Raw genomic sequence first — 20,396 nt, forward strand, 5'->3', positions numbered from 1 at the left:
TTAGATTAGGTAGAGGGAGTGAAGGGAGGGGAGGTGGTGTGGGGGTAGGAAGGATAGTAGAATGAAACAGACATTATTATGTGTATATATGACTGCATGACCATTGTGATTCTACAACATGTACAACCAAAAGAATGAGAAATTATACTCCATTTTCATATGACGTATCAAAGTGCATTATACTGTCATGTATAACTAAAACAAATTTTAAAAGTTTTAGAAAAAGAAGAGAAGTAAGTTGGTGTGAGGAGGCTAATCTCAATGACATCAGATGTAGCATGGTAAGGACTGAGAAAATAATTATTTATTTAAAAAGTTACTGGAGGGGCTGGGGTTGTGGCTCAGTGGTTATGTGTTTGCCTAGCCCATGTGAGGCACTGGGTTTGATCCTCAGTACCACATTTTTTTGAAAAGTAGATAAATAAAGGTATTGTGTCCATCTACAACTAAAAAAAATAATAATTTTTTAAAAGTCACTGAAAAGCTTTCAGAGGGTAATGAATAAACAGACTTCACGTGGTGAGGCAGTGGACAAATAGTAGACACCATATGTTCAAAAGATTTGAAGATATGAAGGGACTAAGGAAAGGACTCTATATACTGAGGAAGCCACATTCTTGGTCCTGAGGGGTTATGTAGTGGAAAGGAACTAAAACCAAGCAACAATATAGCATGATTCTGTTGAAAAAGAACTTTTATAAATGATATGTTACTTTGATCATTTCTCAAAATAATTGATAGACTGTTAGAGGGGAAAATTCTACCTTTAAGTAGCTAAATCTTAAAGAAGACTTGTAGAAATATCTGATATCTATAGCTTCCAATTCTTGAAAACCTCTACTCTGGCCCTCTCACGAGCCCTTCTGAGTGTCACAGAAAATAGAGTTAAGAGAGATCAGAACAGAGATGTATCAGGTAATCCTGCCCATTCTCCTGTCAAGTCCAGAATTGTCACTTTGTGCCTGCTGTAGTCTGGTGTGTTTTTCCTGGCAAGTGAATGGCATTCTCACCAGATCCCCTGGAACATGGTTTCATAATTTCCGTGAAGAAACTCTTGGTCTTGACCAGGTATTTCCTTCCTGCTATCTACTTGGTACACCATTAGCGATTTGTCCTCATCAACCCCCTTGTCTCCCACCCCATCTATGCCTATGCACTTCGGCTTCTACTTTGCAGTCTCTAGGCATCTGGGGTGTTGTTTCCAAAACACCTCCCAGACACATCATTCTCTAAGGCATCTATCAGGGTGATTGATTTTAACAGGATAAAAGGATAAAAGTTGTGGATAATTTTGTTTCTAAATAAAACTTTCCCCATTCCAATTGGGCCTTTTCCATTTCCCAGAGATTTGTGGTAGTAATAAGGTAGAGAAGTTTTGAAGAAAGGGGCAACCGTGCATCATTTATGACTCATTGTCCCTGAAAAATATGTTCCTCGATTACTAAATAGATAGTTAGAACATCCTAAGTGGAGAACATGAAATCTAATTGTTTTCTAGCATCTGTGTTATAGCTTTTGACTGAGATTTTTTTTTTAACTCATTCAGGAAAAACAAACCACTAAAAACAGAGACCTGCAGGCTATAGATAATGGTTCAAGTCAGAGATGAAGCATAAATTATATACCCTCTGTTATCCTTGAAAATTCTCTCCCTTACTCTTCAATAGCATGGCAAGTCTGTCTCTATCAGAGGAGTTGTTCCCAGAAGCATTTTAACAAGTGTCCCTTTCAGGTTTTATCATGTGCTACCAGCCATTCTGGCTTCATCAGACTAATATGCTCATGGATCTTATAACCTGAGCATCTCCATGCAGATGGGCCCAGAAGGATGCCTGCACATGTACTGAGTTGTGTTACAGGAAAGAAACACTGAGCTTGAGAAATCAACTTTGTTTATATCAAGTGTGATCAAGCCTGCTCTTGGTCCTAGAAGGAGAATCATGGGTGTTTGCTACAAATACAAACCTGAGAAATGCTCCTTAAAAGAACTATGAAGGCCTTGCTTCTAAGTTAAAAACCCTATATTATCCTACTGCCTCCCCACGTCTATGACAAGATACCATAAACACTGTAAATTCAAAATTTCTAAAACTGAGCAGCCTCATTTACATACTTCTTTATTTCTCTGTTTCCCTACTCACCTTTTCTCATTCATCAGGTTTAAAACCAGATTTTAAAACCTTCTACCTCTTTCCTATTTCTTCTGTTGGAACTCTGCACAACTCATCATTAAACCTAAAAATGACCAGACTGTTACAGTAGGCTCCAACCTCTTATGCCTGACTCCACCTTCATTGCCTTCAAACCAGTGTCCTCAAAAAAATAGACTTGTTTACAAACCCCCTCTGCTGAAAATTCTTCAATTGTTAAAGCTTCCAGGTATAATCTAAACCCCTCTTCTTGAGATACCTGTTTCTCCAGCTTCATCCACTGACTTTACCTTCTTATAGATCTCTTATAGAATTGTTTGCTGGCCCCTGAATAAGAATGCACTTTTTGTGGCTCTGGACTCAGTATTCCTAAACACTTATTAGAATTCCTCAACAGATAATAATCACATGATACGTATGTGATATGTGTGTGTGTGCGCTTGCGTGCGCACACTATATATGTGATAGATATATATTGAGATAGATAGATAGATAGATGAGATAGATAGATAGATAGATAGATAGATAGATAGATAGATAGATAGATAAATAGATCGATCACGTGGAGTGAACATACTTCTCTGCATGGATCCCACACTAGTCAGCAGGCTTGGGCCTGCTAGAGACCTGAGGGTAGGTAAATGCTCCAGTTTGAGGGCTTTTCTGAGAGTTCTGTACAGGTAGAGATGGAGCTGTTTTTTTCTTTTTTTACTCCTCCAGGAGGGAGAACTATGTTGGGAAGTAATACAGGCCCAATGAAGCTGATCAGGTGGGCTCTAAGAAGTGTTTGCATCATATTATATTATCTTAAATACAACAAGGATTTGGTTTGAAGAATTACTTAGTTCTGTATTCTATGTATTCAGTCCTCTTTATCAATTCATGGGGCTGTTTTGACAAACAGTAGAAGTTAATTTAGATTTTTAGACACTAAGTAAAAACATAGAGGGGGTTACAGATATTGCTTACCTACTTTGTCCTTCATAGACTACCCCAAACTTGCACATTACTAATAATTATAATTATCTTGTTTAGGTGAACACTATTATCAACACAGACAAATCAGATTAGCTTTATTTTTCTAAATAACCAATGATGCATGAGTCATTAGGACAAAGACCTCCTTTTTATCGACAAAAATCACAGTACATAATATAGCTATCTAAAATCACTATACTATCTTCTAAACCTTAAGATATATGCATATTAACATTAACATTGACCTTTGACAAAATTTATGACACGAGCATTCACCCATCCAGTTAACTCTATCACTTGTCAGCCAGAGTCTGAGTTTATCTCCTGTCCACAGCAGACTGATGCTTCAGGACACTTAGTAGTAATTCTTGAGTGGTCACAAGTTGATCCACTTCACTACATGATATTATAAACCCAAGTCTCTAGTTAGTATACTTAGACACTCCATTGACTATAATGGAAATGCTGTTTTAAGCCAGTTTATTATAAGAAGCAAACACTTCTTAGAGCCCACCTGATCAGCTTCATTGGGCCTGTGCTAGTTCCCAACATAGTTCTCCCTCCTGGAGGAGTGGGAAAAAAAAAAAAAAAACAGGTCCATCTCTACCTATACAGAACTCTCAGGGAAAAAAAAATAAAAAACGAAACTGGAGCATTTACCAAGCCTCAGGTCTCTAGCAGGCCCAAGCCTGCTGACTAGTGTGGAATCCACGCAGAGAGGTGTGTCCACTCCATAGTCTCTGCTGATGGCCATGCAGTAGCACACTGTTATGGTCAGCAGAGCACAGACCACAATATCCAATAATAAGGCATTTTCAAAGAATGGTGGTTCTAGAATTTTTCTTTTCATCCTCATTTGCCCAACTCTAAAACATCATCAAAGAAAGAGTCACTGGTAGGCCATATCTGGTTCCTGTAGACATGGTTGATTAAGTAGCATTTGTTGGGGCCCTGCTGACAGTCCCCCTTTATGACTCCAGATTCGGATGTGGAGACTGATGCCTAACAGCACCCTTGGGTGGACTTTTTCTTTTCTGCCCTTCCCGTCTCCTGCTGGCTCCCATACATACTGCCTGCCCTCTACAGGCCATCTCCCTCCTAAACCTGGATTCCTAACTATGTGCTGGCCCCAGGATACCACTCAGTCTTGGCAATTAATGTGGGCCTGTTATCTGCTAAACTCTGCTGAGTAATTTCATTTGGCCTCAATTATCATCCAGGCTGTGAACAGATCACCCACTCTTGGAGATATTATTTCCACTTAGCTCTGAATTTCATTATTTGAATATTTTAATGATGCAGTCATTATCCTAGTTAATGTTCTTCCAACCTCTTTCTTCTAAACCTCCCTTGTGAGACCTTTACAGAGCCTCAGCCTGCATTCTGCTTAGCATCCTACTTTCAAGGGCCTGGAAGCCCAGTGCATGGTCCTATTTGTCCTTAAGGCATACAAGAACAAAGCTCAGCTGGTTCCTTGACCCCACTGGCCCAAGACATAAAGTGTACACACAGCCTTCTCTGCTGTAATCGAGACAGCCTCATCAAAATAGCTGTGTATTTATTGTTTCATCTCAAAAGGAAATTCCTATTCCCATCCTTGTAACTCTTTATAAAATGTTCTAATTGCATCTCCATATTTATTCTATTTTAAAGTTCTCAATTGTCTTTCCACTGGGGCTCTCCCAAGACCCCCTTTATGAAGTATAAGAGTCCTTTTTATCTATAATGACCTTTTAGGAACAGGTGGCTCAAGGCTTGCCTTAGACCATTTCTCTTTCTGACCCCTAACATCAGTCTCAGTTGACACATTCTAGTCATCCAAGATCCTCCCTCTGATATGTCATCACATCTCTGATTCCTTTAATTCTTTACCTCACCCATCTTCACCTCTTACTCAGTCTTGATCACTCAGTTGTCAATAGGTAAGTGTGACCTTAAAAGGACCCTCTTAACTGCTCACCAAATATTAAAAACCACAATTTCTCAGAGGTCTTTTTTTTCCCAGCAATTTCTAATCACTCTTGATTTACAGAGTAGTCACTCATATGTTAAATTAAGCTCACAGATCTATTTTGATGGGCATGTGCTGAGTTTATTTTTTATGTGAATGCTTTCAGATGTAGTTTAAACTCTTTGCATGCTCAGCACACTCCCAACAATTTCTAATCCTTGTATGTGACAAGTTTGGTTAATTTTTATTAACTAGCTAAATACCTATCTTGTCCCCAGTTCCGGTTCTATGAAGACCTACCAACCATTTGTTCAGACCATACAAGCTCTTTGTCCATCTAGCGCTATCTAATGACTCTCTCTTCCCAGCAGATTTCTCACCATTTGATGCAAAGATCTTCTAACTCTTGCTCAATGTGCTAGCCTTTCTTTGAGAACCATTTTTTTTAAAGAGAGAGAGAGAGAGAGAGAGAGAGAGAGAGAGAATTTTTTAATATTTATTTTTTAGTTTTCGGTGGACACAACATCTTTATTTTATTTATTTATTTGTTTTTATTTTTTTTTTAATGTGGTGCTGAGGATTGAACCCAGCGCTGCCCCACACATGCCAGGCAAGCGCGCTACCGCTTTAGCCACATCCCCAGCCCCAAAGAACCATTTTTTTTTAAATTGAGACATTATATCTGTACATATTTATTATGAATATTATGGTAATTATATACATGGAGACACTGTGTAATAATCAAACCAGGGTAAGAAACTCTTCCATCTCTTCAAGTGTTATCATTTTTGTGTGTTGTGAATTTTTTGGTATCCCTTATCTAACTTGTTTCCACACACCCACCTTCCACTTCCAGGCTCTAGTGACCACTAACCCACTCCATTCTATGGGATTATTTTTAAATTTCTACAAATTATTGAGAACACATAATGTTTGTCTTTGTCTTTTTTATTTCATTTAACATAGTAATATACAATTCTGTGCATCTTGCTGTAAATGACAATATTTCTCTTTTTAGTGTCTGAATAATATTCCAATGTGCAGATGGGCAACTAGGTTGCTTCTATATTTTATCTATTATGAAGAGTGCTGCAGTAAACATGGGAGTGCATGTATCTATTTGGTACAAGGATTTTATCTTTTTTGGTGATCCACCCAGGAGTGAAATCACTAGGTTATGTGGTAGTTTTGTTGTTAGTTTTTAAAGGAACATTTCATGCTGTTTTCCATAATAGGTGCACTGATTTACATTACCACCAACCATGTATATTATTTTTATATACTTTTATGGTTATTTTTTGTATTTTTGATAATACCCATTCTAACTGGGGTAAGATGATACTTCGTTGTGGTTTTGATTTGCATTTTCCTGATGTTAAGTGAGCTTGCACATTTTTTCATATACTGGTTGCCATTTTTAAGTCTTCCTCTGAGAAACACCAATTCATATCTGAGGCCTCTTTTTAAGTGGCTTGTTTTTGGTGCATATTCAACTTTTTGAGCTCTTTATATATTCTGGATATTAATCTCTTGTCAAACAAATAGTTTGAAAACATTTTCCTCAATTCTTTTTTAAAATTTATTTATTTACTGTAATTTGTCATACATGGCAGCAAGAATGTTTTTAAATTTATAGTACACAAATAGAGCACAATTTTTCATGTCTCAGGTTGTTCACAAAGTAGAGTCACACCATTCGTGTCTTCATACGTGTACTTAGGGTAACGATGTCCATCTAATTCCAGCATCTTTCCTACCCCCATGCCCCCTCCCTTCCCCTCCCTCCCCTTTGCCCTACCTAAAGTTCCTTAATTCCTCCCATGCTCCCCCCAATCCCTTATGGATCATCATCCACATATCAGAGAGAATATTCAGCCTCTGGTTTGGGGGGATTGGCTTACTTCATCTACATAATATTCTCCAACTCCACCCATTTACCTGCAAATGCCATGATTTTATTCTCTTTTAATGCTGAGTAATATTCCATTATTTAAGTTGTCTCTTCACTCTGTTGATTATTTGCTATGCAGAAGCTTCTTAGTTTGATATAATCCCAACTGTCTTTTTTAACTTTTATCGTCTGCCTTTAGTATCCTATCTGAAAAAATTATTGCACACACTAATGTCTAGAAGTGTCTCCTTTATGTTTCTGTGTAGCAATTTCAATTTCAGGTTTTACATTTGGGTCTTAGCTCTCTTTTACACACAGTGAGAAAAAGGGATCTGGCTTGATTTGTCTGCATCTGTATATCCAGTTTTGCTTATACCATTTCCTGAAGAGACTATTTTTTCTCCACTGTTCCTGACACCTTTGTCAAAAATCAGTTGGCTGGGGACTAACAATGCATGTCAGGGGTAGGGTCCTTTCTTAGTTTGCATGAGCCACAGGTTCTATCTTTAGCACCACAAAAGAAAAAAGGGGGGGGGGATCAATTTGCTGTGTGAACATGGATTAATTTCTGTATTTTCTATTCTGTTCCATTGGTTCGTGTGTCTATTCATGCTAGTACCTTGTTCATTTGGTTACTATTAACTGTAGTATGTTTGGAAGTCAGGTATTATGATGCCTCCAGCTTTGTTTTTGTTATTTTGTTTTGGTTTGGATTTTTTTCTTTCTTTTACTTGCTCAAGATCACTTAGACTATTCTGGATCTTCTGTAGTAACATGAATTTTAGGATTGTTTACTCTATCTCTAGGAAGAAAATCATTGGTCTTTTTCATGAGAATTTCATTGAACCTATAGATTATTTTAATATGGTCATTTTAGCAACACTAATTCTACTAACCCATGAACACACAGTATCTTGCCATTTTTATCTTCTATAAGTTTTTCATCAGTGTTTTTTTTTATAAATTTTATTGTAGAGATCTTTCACTTCTTTGTTAAATGTAGTCCTAATTTTCTTTCCTTTTTTTTCTTTGCTTTTGTATATGGGATTATTTTCTTGATTACTTTTTCAGGAAGTTCATTATTGATATATAAAAATGTTACTTTTTTATATGCTGATTTTGTATTCTACAACTCTACTGAATTAGTTTATTAGTCCTAACAGCTTTTTGATGCATAGATTTGTCTGTATATAAAACCATATCATTTGCAAACATGCATGATTTACTTCTTCCTTGCCAATCTAGATGCTCTTTCTTTCTCTTTAGTAATTTCTCAATTGCTATATTAAAAGAATATTGAACATGAATATCCTTGTCTTGTTCCAGATCTTTTGAGGAAAGATGTTTTCAGCTTTTCCCCATTCAGGATGATACTAGCTGTGGGTTATTCATATATAGCCTGTACTTTTTGCAGTATGTTCCTTCTGAATCTAATTTCTTGAGAGTTTTTATTATTAAGAGATGTTGAATTTTATCAAATGCTTTTTCTACTTCCGTTAAGATGTTCATATGGTTTTGTTGAATTCATTTCTTTGATATGTTACTTTCCATTTATCAATTTGCATATGCTGGACCATTCTTGCATCAGTGTAATAAATCCCACTTGATCATTTCTGAAAGATAGTTTACTGAGTATGTATAGCATTCTTGGTTGGCATGGTTTTCTCTTTTAGGAACTGGACTATATCATTCAATTCTCTTCTGGCTTTAGGGTTTCTGCTATAAGTCTAACAGGCATTCCCAAAAGATGTGATGCTTTTTAAAAAGTATTCTTAGTTATAGATGGACAAATTACCTTCTTATTTTGTTTAGTTTTTTTTATGTGGAGCTGGGAATTGAACCCAGTGCTTTGTACATGCAAGGCAAGCACTCCATCACTGAGTCACAAACCCAGCCTCTGACATAATGCTTTTATCTTGCTCTTTTTAGGATTTTCACTTTATCCTATACTTTTGACAAAAATGTGCTTTGGTGAAAGTTGTTTGGGGTTGAATCTATCTGGGAGTCCTCCGAACTTATATCGGATGTCCATACCTCTTTGAATATTTGTGAAATTTTCAATCATTATTTTGTGAAATAGGTTTTCACTTCCTTTCTCCTTTTCTTCTCCTGAAATTCCCATGATGTGAAAATTGTTTAATAGGGTCCCATAAAGTCTCACATGCTTACTTCATCGTTTTTAATTTTTTTTGTCTAAATGAGTTAAAAAAGACCTGAACTTAAGTTCAAAAATTCACTCTTCTGCTTATTCTCATCTAGTATAGACTCTCTCAATTGTATTTTTTATTTTATGGATTGATATTTTTAGCTTCAAGATTTCTTATTGTACTTTTTATGGTCTCTTTGGTGAATTTCTTATTCATATCCTGAAATTTTTTTTCTCATTCCTATGCATTGTCTGTCTGTATTCTCTTGCATCTCACTCGGTGTCTTTAGGGTCATTATTTTGAATTTTTTCAGAAATTTATAATTTTTCCTCAAAAGTGGGATTTCTGGGGAACTGATACATTCCTTTGGAGGTATCTTTTTTGTTCATCTGTTTTGTGTCCCTAATGTTGACGTTGCACATCTAGTGAACTATTCACCTCTTCCAATTTTATGCAATAGCTTTTGTAGGAGAATGTTTTTTCATTTAGATGGGATGTATGATGTCAACCATGTAGCTACTTTTGCTTTGATTATACGTGAGTTCAAAAGTACAGTTTCTTTGATTGCGATTAGTGTCGACAACATCGATGCCTCAGTTGTCTAGACTGCAGCAGAGCACGAAAATAGTTGTGCAACTTTGCACTAGACATAGGCTTTTAAAGATGTAAATCCTCAGATCCCATAGAGTCAAGCAGTGATGGCACTGGGGCATCAATGGCAATGGTAGCTGTTGCAGAGTTGGTGGTGTGGAATGTCGAAAGGACCATCCCCAGGTCCCACAGGCAAGCATAGGTTACACCAAGGATGTCAGCAGCCATCTCCCTGAACCATAGGATGTGAAGGAGACTTTCTCCAGATTCCTCAGGATGAATGTGAGATCCACGGCCTGTGGCACCAGCAGCTTTAATTCTGGAGCCCCAGATGGAATAGAACCTTCCCCAAATCCCCCTGAATGAAAACAGGTGATGATGGGGATGTTGGCACTGGGAACAATGGACTGAAGGTTAGGACGTAAAGGGAACCTTCCTTAGGTTTTATGAATTTATTATGGGTACCTCTGGGCCTCGAAGTGCTGGTAACCACTTTTTAGAACTGCAGGACCCAGATGAGACCTTCTGCAGTTTGTCAAGAGACAAACACAGGTGATGCTAGGGCAACAGCAGGTATGGTTCCAGGACTCCAGGCTGTGGATGAGACCTTATCTAGGTCTCCTAGAGAATACACAGGTGACATTTGGGCTTGTGGTATGGTTACCCATGAAACTAGAAATGAAGAAGGCGGAGGGGACATCTCTAGTCCAAACACAAGGAGTGTCAGGGCTTGGCATTTGGGTACCTATGGTCTGGAAATGTAGGATGTGGATAGGAATGTCCCTAGCTCATGCAGGTCAAGTGTTAATGGGACAAGACTTGTGGCATTGGTAATGATGGTCCTGGAACTTCAGGACATGGTGGAAATGTCCTTATTTTCCAGAGATGAGCATGGTTGATGCTGAGGAATTTTGTACTAGCAATTGCAGTTCCAAGGCTATGGGCTGAAGATAAGACCTTTCCTAATCCCTGCAGGTAGTACAAGATTTAGGGCACTGGTAGTTACATTTCTGGAGCTGAAGAATATGAATTTAACCTTTCCCAGGTTTAGAGCAAGTATGGGTGGTACTTGGGTTTGGGCCATGATTCTGGGACTGTAGCTAGAACCTTCCCCAGATCCCCCACAGACAGACACAAGTGATATGGGGACTTTCATACCAGCAGCTGCAATCTGAAGGCTGCAGACTTTTGAGGAGACCTTCCCTCATCTCTATGGAACGAGTGCCACTGGAACTTGAGCTTCTGGCTCTGGCAGCTGCTGGTCCTGGAGGTGCAAGATGCTGAGGAAGCTGTCTCTCTACTCTGTGAGGCACACACAGGCCCAAGGCTGCCATCAGCTCAGGGAGCCAGCTGCCATCCCCTTAGGCATCTAGAAGTGGCATCTGTTGTAACAGCTTGTGCTCTGGGGGTTGGGCAAGGCCCAATGTGAGTTTATTGTTTTGAGCAGAGAAGTTGTTCTTAGACCAGCCAGTTCCCAAGCTGTATTTAAGCCTATAAGGACTGTGGACCTTGCAATTAGGACCTCCCATATGCTGCTCTTATGGGTTTTGCTGGTACTTTGTCACTTACCTTCTCCTGGCATAGTGGAGTCATTGCATCCCCTACACACTACTCCCCAGACATGACTTGGGGTTGAAGTTGCAGATTGTCTTGTTCTTTTCTCTTGATTGCTTTTCCAGATCTCCAGGTTTTAAGGTTCCCATTATTTCCTTGCTGATTTCCAGAGTCCTCCCTCAGTTACTCTCCTGGAAGTACAGTGTTTCCTTTATTTCCCTGGTACTACTCTGTAGCATAACTTTGTATAGGAAACATATATTTAGTTATCTTGGATCTGTGTAAAACAATCTTTTAGTGAACATCTTTTCTCTATAAGACTCAACTTCCCTAATGATTCTATTATCCCACACATGCAGATCATTAAATTCCTATTAAATCACTCTCTTTTGGGTCTTAATATCAAGACTGGGAATATATGAGTTAGATCTTTATCTCTGTCTTCAAGTTATAAAGAACTAAAACTAGTCCAGCATCAATATTTCATGTGTTATTGGTTTATTGTACAGTTTTTCAATTTTAGCTCCCAAAGAAAAGAATTTCCCAGCTTTTGCTTTATCTACCTTTTCCAGTTGTGTATCAGGATTCATACTTACTCAATTTAAATATTCCTACCAACAATTTCTTGCTCTTCAATAGGTCCTGTTTCCCTACATACTCACTCAAGATACTAGTATAGCATTATAAATCAGTGTGCTATAGGCTTTCCTAGAAAATTTTTCATTTTTAAATAAAACTTGTTAAATTAGCTATAAATACAGCTTTGTGAATAGAATTTAATTAAAACATGGACAAAAATCTAAGATAATTTGTGCCAAATTTTCTACTTGCACCGAGTTTCTTGGTTTGCTTGAAGAAGTTAGGAGCCTAGGTTTTTATAATTACTTTTCTATTGGACAAATCAATTATTTATAAGATTTGATATTCTCTTATAAATGGAAGTGATGACCTCTTTTATAGAGCTTAAGATATCTGGTGATTTTTATTGAAATTTATAGAATCTACATAAACATATATATGGCTTTTGTTTTTTAACTTTATAGGAAATCAATGTGTTGACAGTTGCATTAGTCAACCAAGATCGAGAGAACAATATTGAGAAAAGAAGCCAAGGCTTAAAATCAGAGAAAGAAGCTCTTCTAATAGGTAAGGAAATTCTTTTTCTTCATCTATTCTCTTAAGTCTTGGGTAATTAGCTTAAATAATATTTTATTAATTCAACTCCAGCTTGTTAGCAATTTAAACAACTTTGCCTTCTGGTCAGAGGTGAGATTAATCTCATCAAGAATATATTACATACATTTCACATTAGTGGCATACAAACTAATGGAGGTTTTGCTCTTCTGTAACCATATGTATTAGTTGGTTGTCAGACATGAAACCAAGTTCAAGTAAACAGATTAATTTACACCTCACATGTCACAAATGTGAATTTGGACTTTGTACTTCCACCTGGAGGCCAGGTTGGTTCTAATCCAACAGTTCCAAACCAAGTCAGATGTCTAGGCTTTGAACCCAGAAGATTAACCTCGCACCCCTCAGCAGTGGCCATGTCCTGAGGGGAGCCCCAGAGCCATCCCCGTAAAACACATGAAACAGGTACATCCAGATTCTTGGTGCTAGGCTAATCCAGGGCCTTCTAATCCAGAATTCCTTGTCTAAGTGTGGATCCATTTACGCAAGATGAACAAAAGACACTGGCCACCAAGGAAGATGAAGAAATTTGCTGTTCACCTAAAACACACAATTGCCCCACAAACTACTTCTGGGTTGGCTTTTTCTTTGTCTGGACCAGACAAAGCTCTAGATGGTAACTTTTGAGAGCCATCATCCACAGATACAGAAGCAGTACGGACTCTTGCAGGGAGGAGGTCTTGGTGGAAATGTGTTATAATGTGCCTTAGTAGCCTGTATGCCCCTGAAGCCCTCAAACCCAGATGAAAGGAAGCATTGTCTCACCCTGTGATTCACAGCCTCTATTCAAGCTGCATCTTGGCACCTACCCCAGGTTCTCCAAGTTCAATGGCTCCTCCATGGCACCATTAACAGTGAAGAATGAGACTGTTGTACATGTGAGAAAAATTGTTCTCCTGGAGTTCGTTATCTGGCAGAAGTAGTGCTTGGATGCAGTTAAATACTGCATATGCTCTTACCTCAAGATGACAGGTATACCAAGGCCTGCAGAAGCTGGCACAGGAGGAATTAAATTCAAAAGATAGTCCAAACTTCATCCATCATATATAGATTTTTCAACTACAGGGTTATTGAATATGACATCAACTTAGAGATACTCCAAGGAAAACCAATTATTTTTTTTCTCTCTGATGATATACAGCTATAATAACATGCCATGTGCAAGTCTCAGAAGACATGCTGATGTGCTGTCAGTCTCAGGAACCCCAAATGAACCCAAGTGTAGTTGGTAACTGGATTTTTCTCCTATTGGAAAATGTGTCCAACTCTGACAGTTGTTTCTCTTTCACTCAGTGTGACAAAAATGTGATTTTACCTATAATGCTTTTTTAGGATATTAACAGAGCACAAAATGATATGCAGAAAAAAAATTCTCTTTGTTTAAGTGTGAATAATTCTGACCACTGGAAGGTTTAAAAAAAAAGTGAGAACAAGACTATTTATTTTCTTCCTGTTAAAATCTTCTACATAGTTACTAGGATCTGTCACACACACAAAATCACTTCCCTCAAAATTTAAAAAGAGTGTTTATATACTCTACAATAACAGGAGTAGATAGGGTACATTTATAACACACATTGTTCAGTAATGTCTTTAGTACTAGGAAAAAATTGAAATTAGTTAATTCAAGTGTATTAGAAACAAAAATATTAGTAAGTCAAGGTCTTCGTTAGAAAGTATGCACAATAGACTCTAAATTTTCCAGGACATTCCCCCTCGCTGTTGATCCCTTAAACTAGACTGTCTATATTACCGTTTGAAGTTTAGGGTTGAGCAGAAGAGAACCAGCGAGTTCATTCATCTTAAATCAGTACATGAGAATGTGGAGGTAGAAGGGAGACGGGAGACTTAAGCATTCGATTAAATTATACTTAGAGAATGGAGAGGGGGAAACTCCTATTTCCTCTCTACCTTTCTTGACATTTTATTTTACTCTACATCAGGTTAGTTTGACAAAAAGATACTATTTGTTATTCAAATCCACAAACACCTATATTTTTATACCTTTTTGTAATCAAAGAGAGAATAATCCTATTTTTTAAAAAGAAAACATTATAATTGAGATGTTTCTAAGGATGGCAGTAGATCCTGTGAGAAGATGAAGTTGCCCTCTGCCATTAATCTTGCTAATTTAGCTTGGCCATTCCTACTTTGTAGATACCCGCATGTTGGGAACATTCAGACCTTCCCTGCAGCTTTTGGAATCTAGATAATAGACTGTAGTGGGGACAAAACTGCTGTGGGCCAGGCAAGAGAGAAAAGGGAAGTTCCTGGTGCTGGGGCTGTGCCGCTTTGAAGATTCTTGCAGGTAGAATGATTCTGAGAGTCCTCAGACTTAGGGTACAACTGGAGGGTTTAAAAATACTCTGCAATTCCGCTGGAATAATTAAACATGTAGCAAGGATACAGGCTTAGAGGACACCCTGAGCCAGTCTAGAATCCCAGGAGCACAGCAGAAAATCTCCCTCAGTTTGGAAATAGTAACTGGCAAAATCATCATCACAGATGGGTGTCCATAGTATACATGATGTGCCATTAAATGCACATGACCTGATCCCCTCTTGGGACACATTAATGTATATAAGAAATGCATATTGGCACAAATCTTGATCGCCTGAAAGAAAGGAGAAGTGAACAATAAATGATTTCAAATGGATTTCACCTACAAAGAATATAGAACTGAAGCTCAAGCTTCATAAACAATAAGCAATCCCAGTTACTTTTGATTATTTGGGACACTGATTTATCTGTGTAAAAGCATATGTCCTATCTGGACATTCTCATGAGCACTTTTTAAAATTGGAATCTTCATTTCAAGGGATATGAGTTGATATTTATGAGAGGATCAGTGGGATTTCATAGGTAACATTTGGAGCTTTGCAGATCTGGATCCTAAGGCTTCTGAGAGCTCAGCCATTGTGCCAGTCTTTCTTTGTGACAATTAATGGGGATCAGGTACTCAGTTTCAACTCAACTAGAAATAGGTCTTTAGAAAGCACTTCATTATTGTGATTTGGGAACTATTTATTTTGTAATCAATCCTTGTGAAGACAGGTTAACATATAACTGGACCATAAAGGATTAGATTTTTCTGGGGCTGTTGCTGGGTGGCATTTTATGTTTCATAGCTCTGCTGTAGCCTCACACTAAGTCAGCTTGCCTCTACCGGGTGTCTATGCCAGAACTCCTTGTTCATTTCACATATGGTCTACATGTTGGATCTGGCATATGCTGAAGTTGTTTGAGATAGAATGAGTCAGTACTTTGTATTTAGGACTGAAGTTTTGGAGCTGTGGCTGACTGGAAATCCCTACATAATTGTTATTAAGGAGAATGGATCAGATGTTTTATTGATAAGCTAATGGCTCTGAGGAGATGTTGATAATATATGTGGTCTGTATCCCTATCTTCTCTTGCTTTTGAATAATAACCCAATAGATTTCCCATGCCAGCATCTCTGATTGGCATCCTGTCAATGCCACTCATCACTGAATCCCTTTCAGATAAAATCAAAACCCTCCAGCAACTCAAAGTGTTTACAAAGTAGCTTTTCCTCAAAACCTCCCTTGGTCCTCTGAGAACTCTTCTTAAATTCTTAATGATCAGACAAACTTCTGTACATCCTGACTCCTATGCAGATCAGAACCCTTACTGTGCATCACCAAAGTGCTTCTTCACTTCACGCCACCGTTTTCATCACTGTCACCATCTCACACATGTGCAGTCGTGTCAAAATTGGAATGTTCCCCTGATACTCGGGTATCAGGGAGCAGATGAATGGAAAGTGGAGAGAAGATTTGCAGAATGTTCAGCAGTGACTTTTGTGGTGTTTTCAGTCATTAGCATTGAGGCTATATTTAGGCTGTGCCTGAGCAAAGTAATCTGGAGAGTGAGTTCTTCTCAGAAAGCTACTGACCATAAAGAATGAGTCATTGACCTAAATCTTATTTCTGAGGCACAAATGTCCATATCAGTAAATCAGCAAACATTTGTCAAGAGCCCACTATAAGAATTATCAGCCTTCATTGGGGAGAAGAATCCCCTATACAACTTATGGAGAAGGCAGAAACTTGGATCCCCCTGCCCCTCAGCATCCATGGCAATACTGAAGCCAGCACTTCTGGAACCATGTTTGGAGAAGTACTGGCCATCCTACAGCCATGCCAATGCCCATTTTAACTGTTGGTAGTAAGAGGATCTCTTCCCTCAAGAGGTTCACAGTGAGAAAGGAAGCAATTCACTACAATGAATGAGGTTTGCACTAAAATAAGAAACAGGGGCAACTGCATATGTTCAAGATGCCTTGCCCAAAGAAAGGACGGTCTGCCTGTTCTTAAAGGATGAATGGATAAGAGGTTGTCAAGGGCATTTCAGATACAAGGAGCAATTCACTGAAAGACCCAAACATAGTCTGAGGGGTTTATTTGAAAAGTAAGACAGACGGACAAAATAAAGATAAAAATGAAACAAAAACCAACCAATATGCAAGACTAGGTTGTGCACTTACTACTTTTTAGAAAGTTAAAGCTTTTTAAAATCCCAGGACACCAAGAAGCATCAGCCCAAACCACACGTGTGGTTTGCCTCTGTCCACAAGCACCTTGATGATCTTTAGCTGTCCACAGACCACTGTCCCCTAGTGGCTCAGCAGGAGATCCAGATTTCACAGGACTTCCTCCCTGCTGGCACTGCAGTTCCATGTCCTCGGAGCCTTCGTGTGACCTTGTATGCAAGCACAGGATCACATGCCTCATCATATACACTCATGAGCTCTCTTATCTTGGACCTTTAAAAGAAAAGAGAGGGAAACCTATTTGGACCCCATAACCTTTTGCAACCTATAGCCCATTTCCCTGCTCCACGTCAAAGCATTGTCTGGACTCAGTCTCCATTTCCTCCCTGCCCCTCCCTCTCCAGTCACTCCAGTCTGGCTTGCATCCTCACACCAAAACTACTCTTGCCCAAGTGACCAGAGGATTTCATATTGCCAGACTCTCCACAACCTCTGTCAACTGCACTTTGCATAGTTGAATTCAGGTGTGAGTCCTCTGGAAACGCTTTCTTCTCTTGTTCATCTCGAGGCCATTCTTTCTTGTTGATCACACCCTCCCACATTTCTTTGCTGAGTTTTCTTCAATTTAAACTTTTAGACTTCTTCAGGGCTTAGTTTTGAGTTCCTCTTTTGGTTCCTTGCTACATTTAGAATTTAAACCAGACCCCTAACTCTGGCACAGAGGCCCTACCTTATCCGCCCCACCTACCTCTATTTGAATGCTCAGTGTTCCAGCCTGCTCATTTTGGCCTCATTGGGGCCTTTGCACTATCTATCCCCTACACCTAACTAACCCCTAGGCTTTCTGTGGTTGTTTCCTTCCCATCTCACATTGTTTTGTTTTCTTCCTTATGCTTACCACTATCTGGAAATATTTCCTTTATTTTTTATCATCTGTGTTGTTCCCCTAGAATAAAAGTTCCATGACAGCAGGCACTCTGTCTTACGTGGTGCCATTCCCCTAGCACCTTCGGACCTCATTGCTGCTAAACAAGTGTTTAAAGGAAGTGAATGAAGAACAACAAAACTTGTACTATTGGGTTAATTTAAAGCTGCTCCTTTGATTCTAATGAGGTTCAAAAATAAGAATAAACTAGATGGTTTTGATGGAATGCTTTTACGTAGACTATTTAAGGGGGCTTTCCTAATGAGATTTGCCACTGGTTGTACAGAACTGGTTTGTGTATTTTTCTGAAGTAGCTTTTAAGGTTCTGAGATATTCAGAAAAGCCAAGTAGAACTGACAACTTCCCCTGCTTTTCTTTCCCCTCCTCCGAATTAGCCACTTACAATGGTATTTTCCACTGCTGGGAAACTCATTCTTACCTGTGGAGCCTCCCACTTCTCCCTGGAAATGGCCAGCACAATTGTTGAGTCCATCCTTTTATAAATCCTCCAGTTCAATCTTAGCTAAACTCTCCATCCTCGATCCCTCATGTTCCCCTTACCACAACTTGAGGTTACTTCAGAGGACTGTAAAACGTCTCCAATTAGAAGGTTTGGAGCATTTTCATTAGCTTTTGAGTAACAGCTATCCTTTCACCATTTCAGGGAATAGCCCAGTTCCTTCAAGGGAGCTGAAAAAAGGCTTTGTTTATTCATCTAGGAAGCTCTTCCAAAATAAATCTGATAAAAAATTTTTTTAAACAGGCATATAAAATGTATTTTTCAGGTTGCTATTTAAAAATATTAAAACTACTATCATTACCATCTACTATCACCATTATTTCATTAAAAGACATTTTAGCAAAGAGAGAGAGAGAGAAGAAATAACACCCCCTCAGAATAAAATGGTAGTTCTTTATAATTCAGGCCAGTCTCTGAAAATTGATATCTTTAGCTTCACAGACATATGTAATTGTTTCTACCTTCCTCATTCACAAACCTATAGATGCAGTCTTCAGAGGATCAGTCTAGACCCTCTGTTCTATCTTCCTCGTCCTGAAGATAATCTGGGAACTTTTCTTTAAAAGTGGACACTCACCCCAGAGCATCTCAAGCAGCACACAAACGGGGGGCCATGCAGCCCTATCCCATATCAGCCCAAGGGCACCTGCAAATATAGGATGGCCTCACATAAGAACGACAGGCTTGCCTGGTGCTCTCTCTGAGTGCATGCTACAGAAGTGACAATCTTCCCTTTGACCCCTGGCTCCAAAGCATCAAGGTTCACTATAAACAGAGCAAGAGACTTAATGCATCTTGAAACCTGCTTAAAAGAGCACTTAAAAACATCAGTGTAAAAATGTCAGAATGACAAGTTGTACTCCATTTATGTATGATGTGTCAAAATGCATCCTATTGTCATGTATGACTAATTTAATTTTTTAAAAATATCAGTATAAGCTGGGCACGATGGCACATACCTGTAATCCCAGTAGCTCAGGAGGCTGAGGGAGGAGGATCCCAGATTCAAAGCCAGCCTCAGCAACTTAGCGAGGCCCTGAGCAATTTAGACCCTGACTCAAAAATGATTTTCTTAAAAAAGGGCTGGGCCCCCAGTGGTAGAGCACTTGCCTGGCATGTGTGAGGAACAGGGTTCGATCCTCAGCACCACATAAAAATAAAATAAAGGTATTGTGTCCACCTATAACTAAAAAAAAAAAGGTAGGGGTGCTAGGATGTGGCTCAGTGGTTAAGCACCCCTGGGTTCAATTCCTGGTACCCCCTCCCTCTAGAAGTCAGTGTAAGCACTTCTTAACAGTGGAGTCGACTCCATAGACTGTATTCTGCTTTTTGTTTTGATTTGGGAACACAGGAACAGGGAGGATGGGTGGGTAATACTTTCTGCTTCAGCCCTGACACCAACATCCAGCTGTTCGTTTGTCAGTATTACGCTAACAGTTGGTTTTCACGATGGAAAGACCTTCTGATTTATATTCAAACTCCAGCCAAAGCATCCATTCCCAGACCTTATAAAATGATCTTGTAAATTACAGCAGAGGAAGGAAAGCAAGCTGGCTTCTTTTCAACAACAGCAACAACCAGAGGGAAACGGCAAATGTTAAAGTAAGAATGTGTACTTCTTCTGATGGCAGTTTGGAGAATATGGATTATGCATTTTTCATAATCAGAACTGTAATTATCAGGAAAACTTGAGACAGTGTGATTTTGGACACAACCACATTAGCCATTTTCACACTGCAAAATCTACTGAGAGAAAAAAAAAGAGATAATTTTATCCTTCCAATAACTATAATTTTGTATTGGTAAATCAAGCATAAAATTGGTAGTTGAACTACTTCCAGGAGTCTTTGTTTAGAAATACCTTTATTCATCTAAATGTCATCTCAGAGTCTAGCTTTGCTAACTACTGTCATTCTAGGGAACCGAGTATTTTTTTTTGCCACGACACTGTACCATCTCCAGAACGTGCTGTTATTGAATGC

At 38.7% G+C, this 20,396-nt stretch overlaps 1 protein-coding gene across 6 annotated transcripts in view; it reads left to right on the plus strand.

Annotated features, from left to right (window-relative positions):
• Positions 1–20,396, plus strand: part of ENOX1 (ecto-NOX disulfide-thiol exchanger 1) — a 549,814-nt gene that overhangs the window by 501,849 nt on the left and 27,569 nt on the right. For all 6 annotated transcript variants that reach the window (XM_081287123.1, XM_081287124.1, XM_081287121.1 and 3 more), the window contains one exon: positions 12,306–12,408. In XM_081287123.1, coding sequence (XP_081143249.1) covers positions 12,306–12,408 — 103 coding nt within the window. The remainder of the gene's footprint in view (positions 1–12,305; positions 12,409–20,396) is intronic.

The sequence above is a fragment of the Spermophilus citellus genome, assembly GCF_964194105.1.
Source record: "Spermophilus citellus genome assembly, chromosome: 1".
NCBI classification, from domain to species: Eukaryota; Metazoa; Chordata; class Mammalia; order Rodentia; family Sciuridae; genus Spermophilus; species Spermophilus citellus.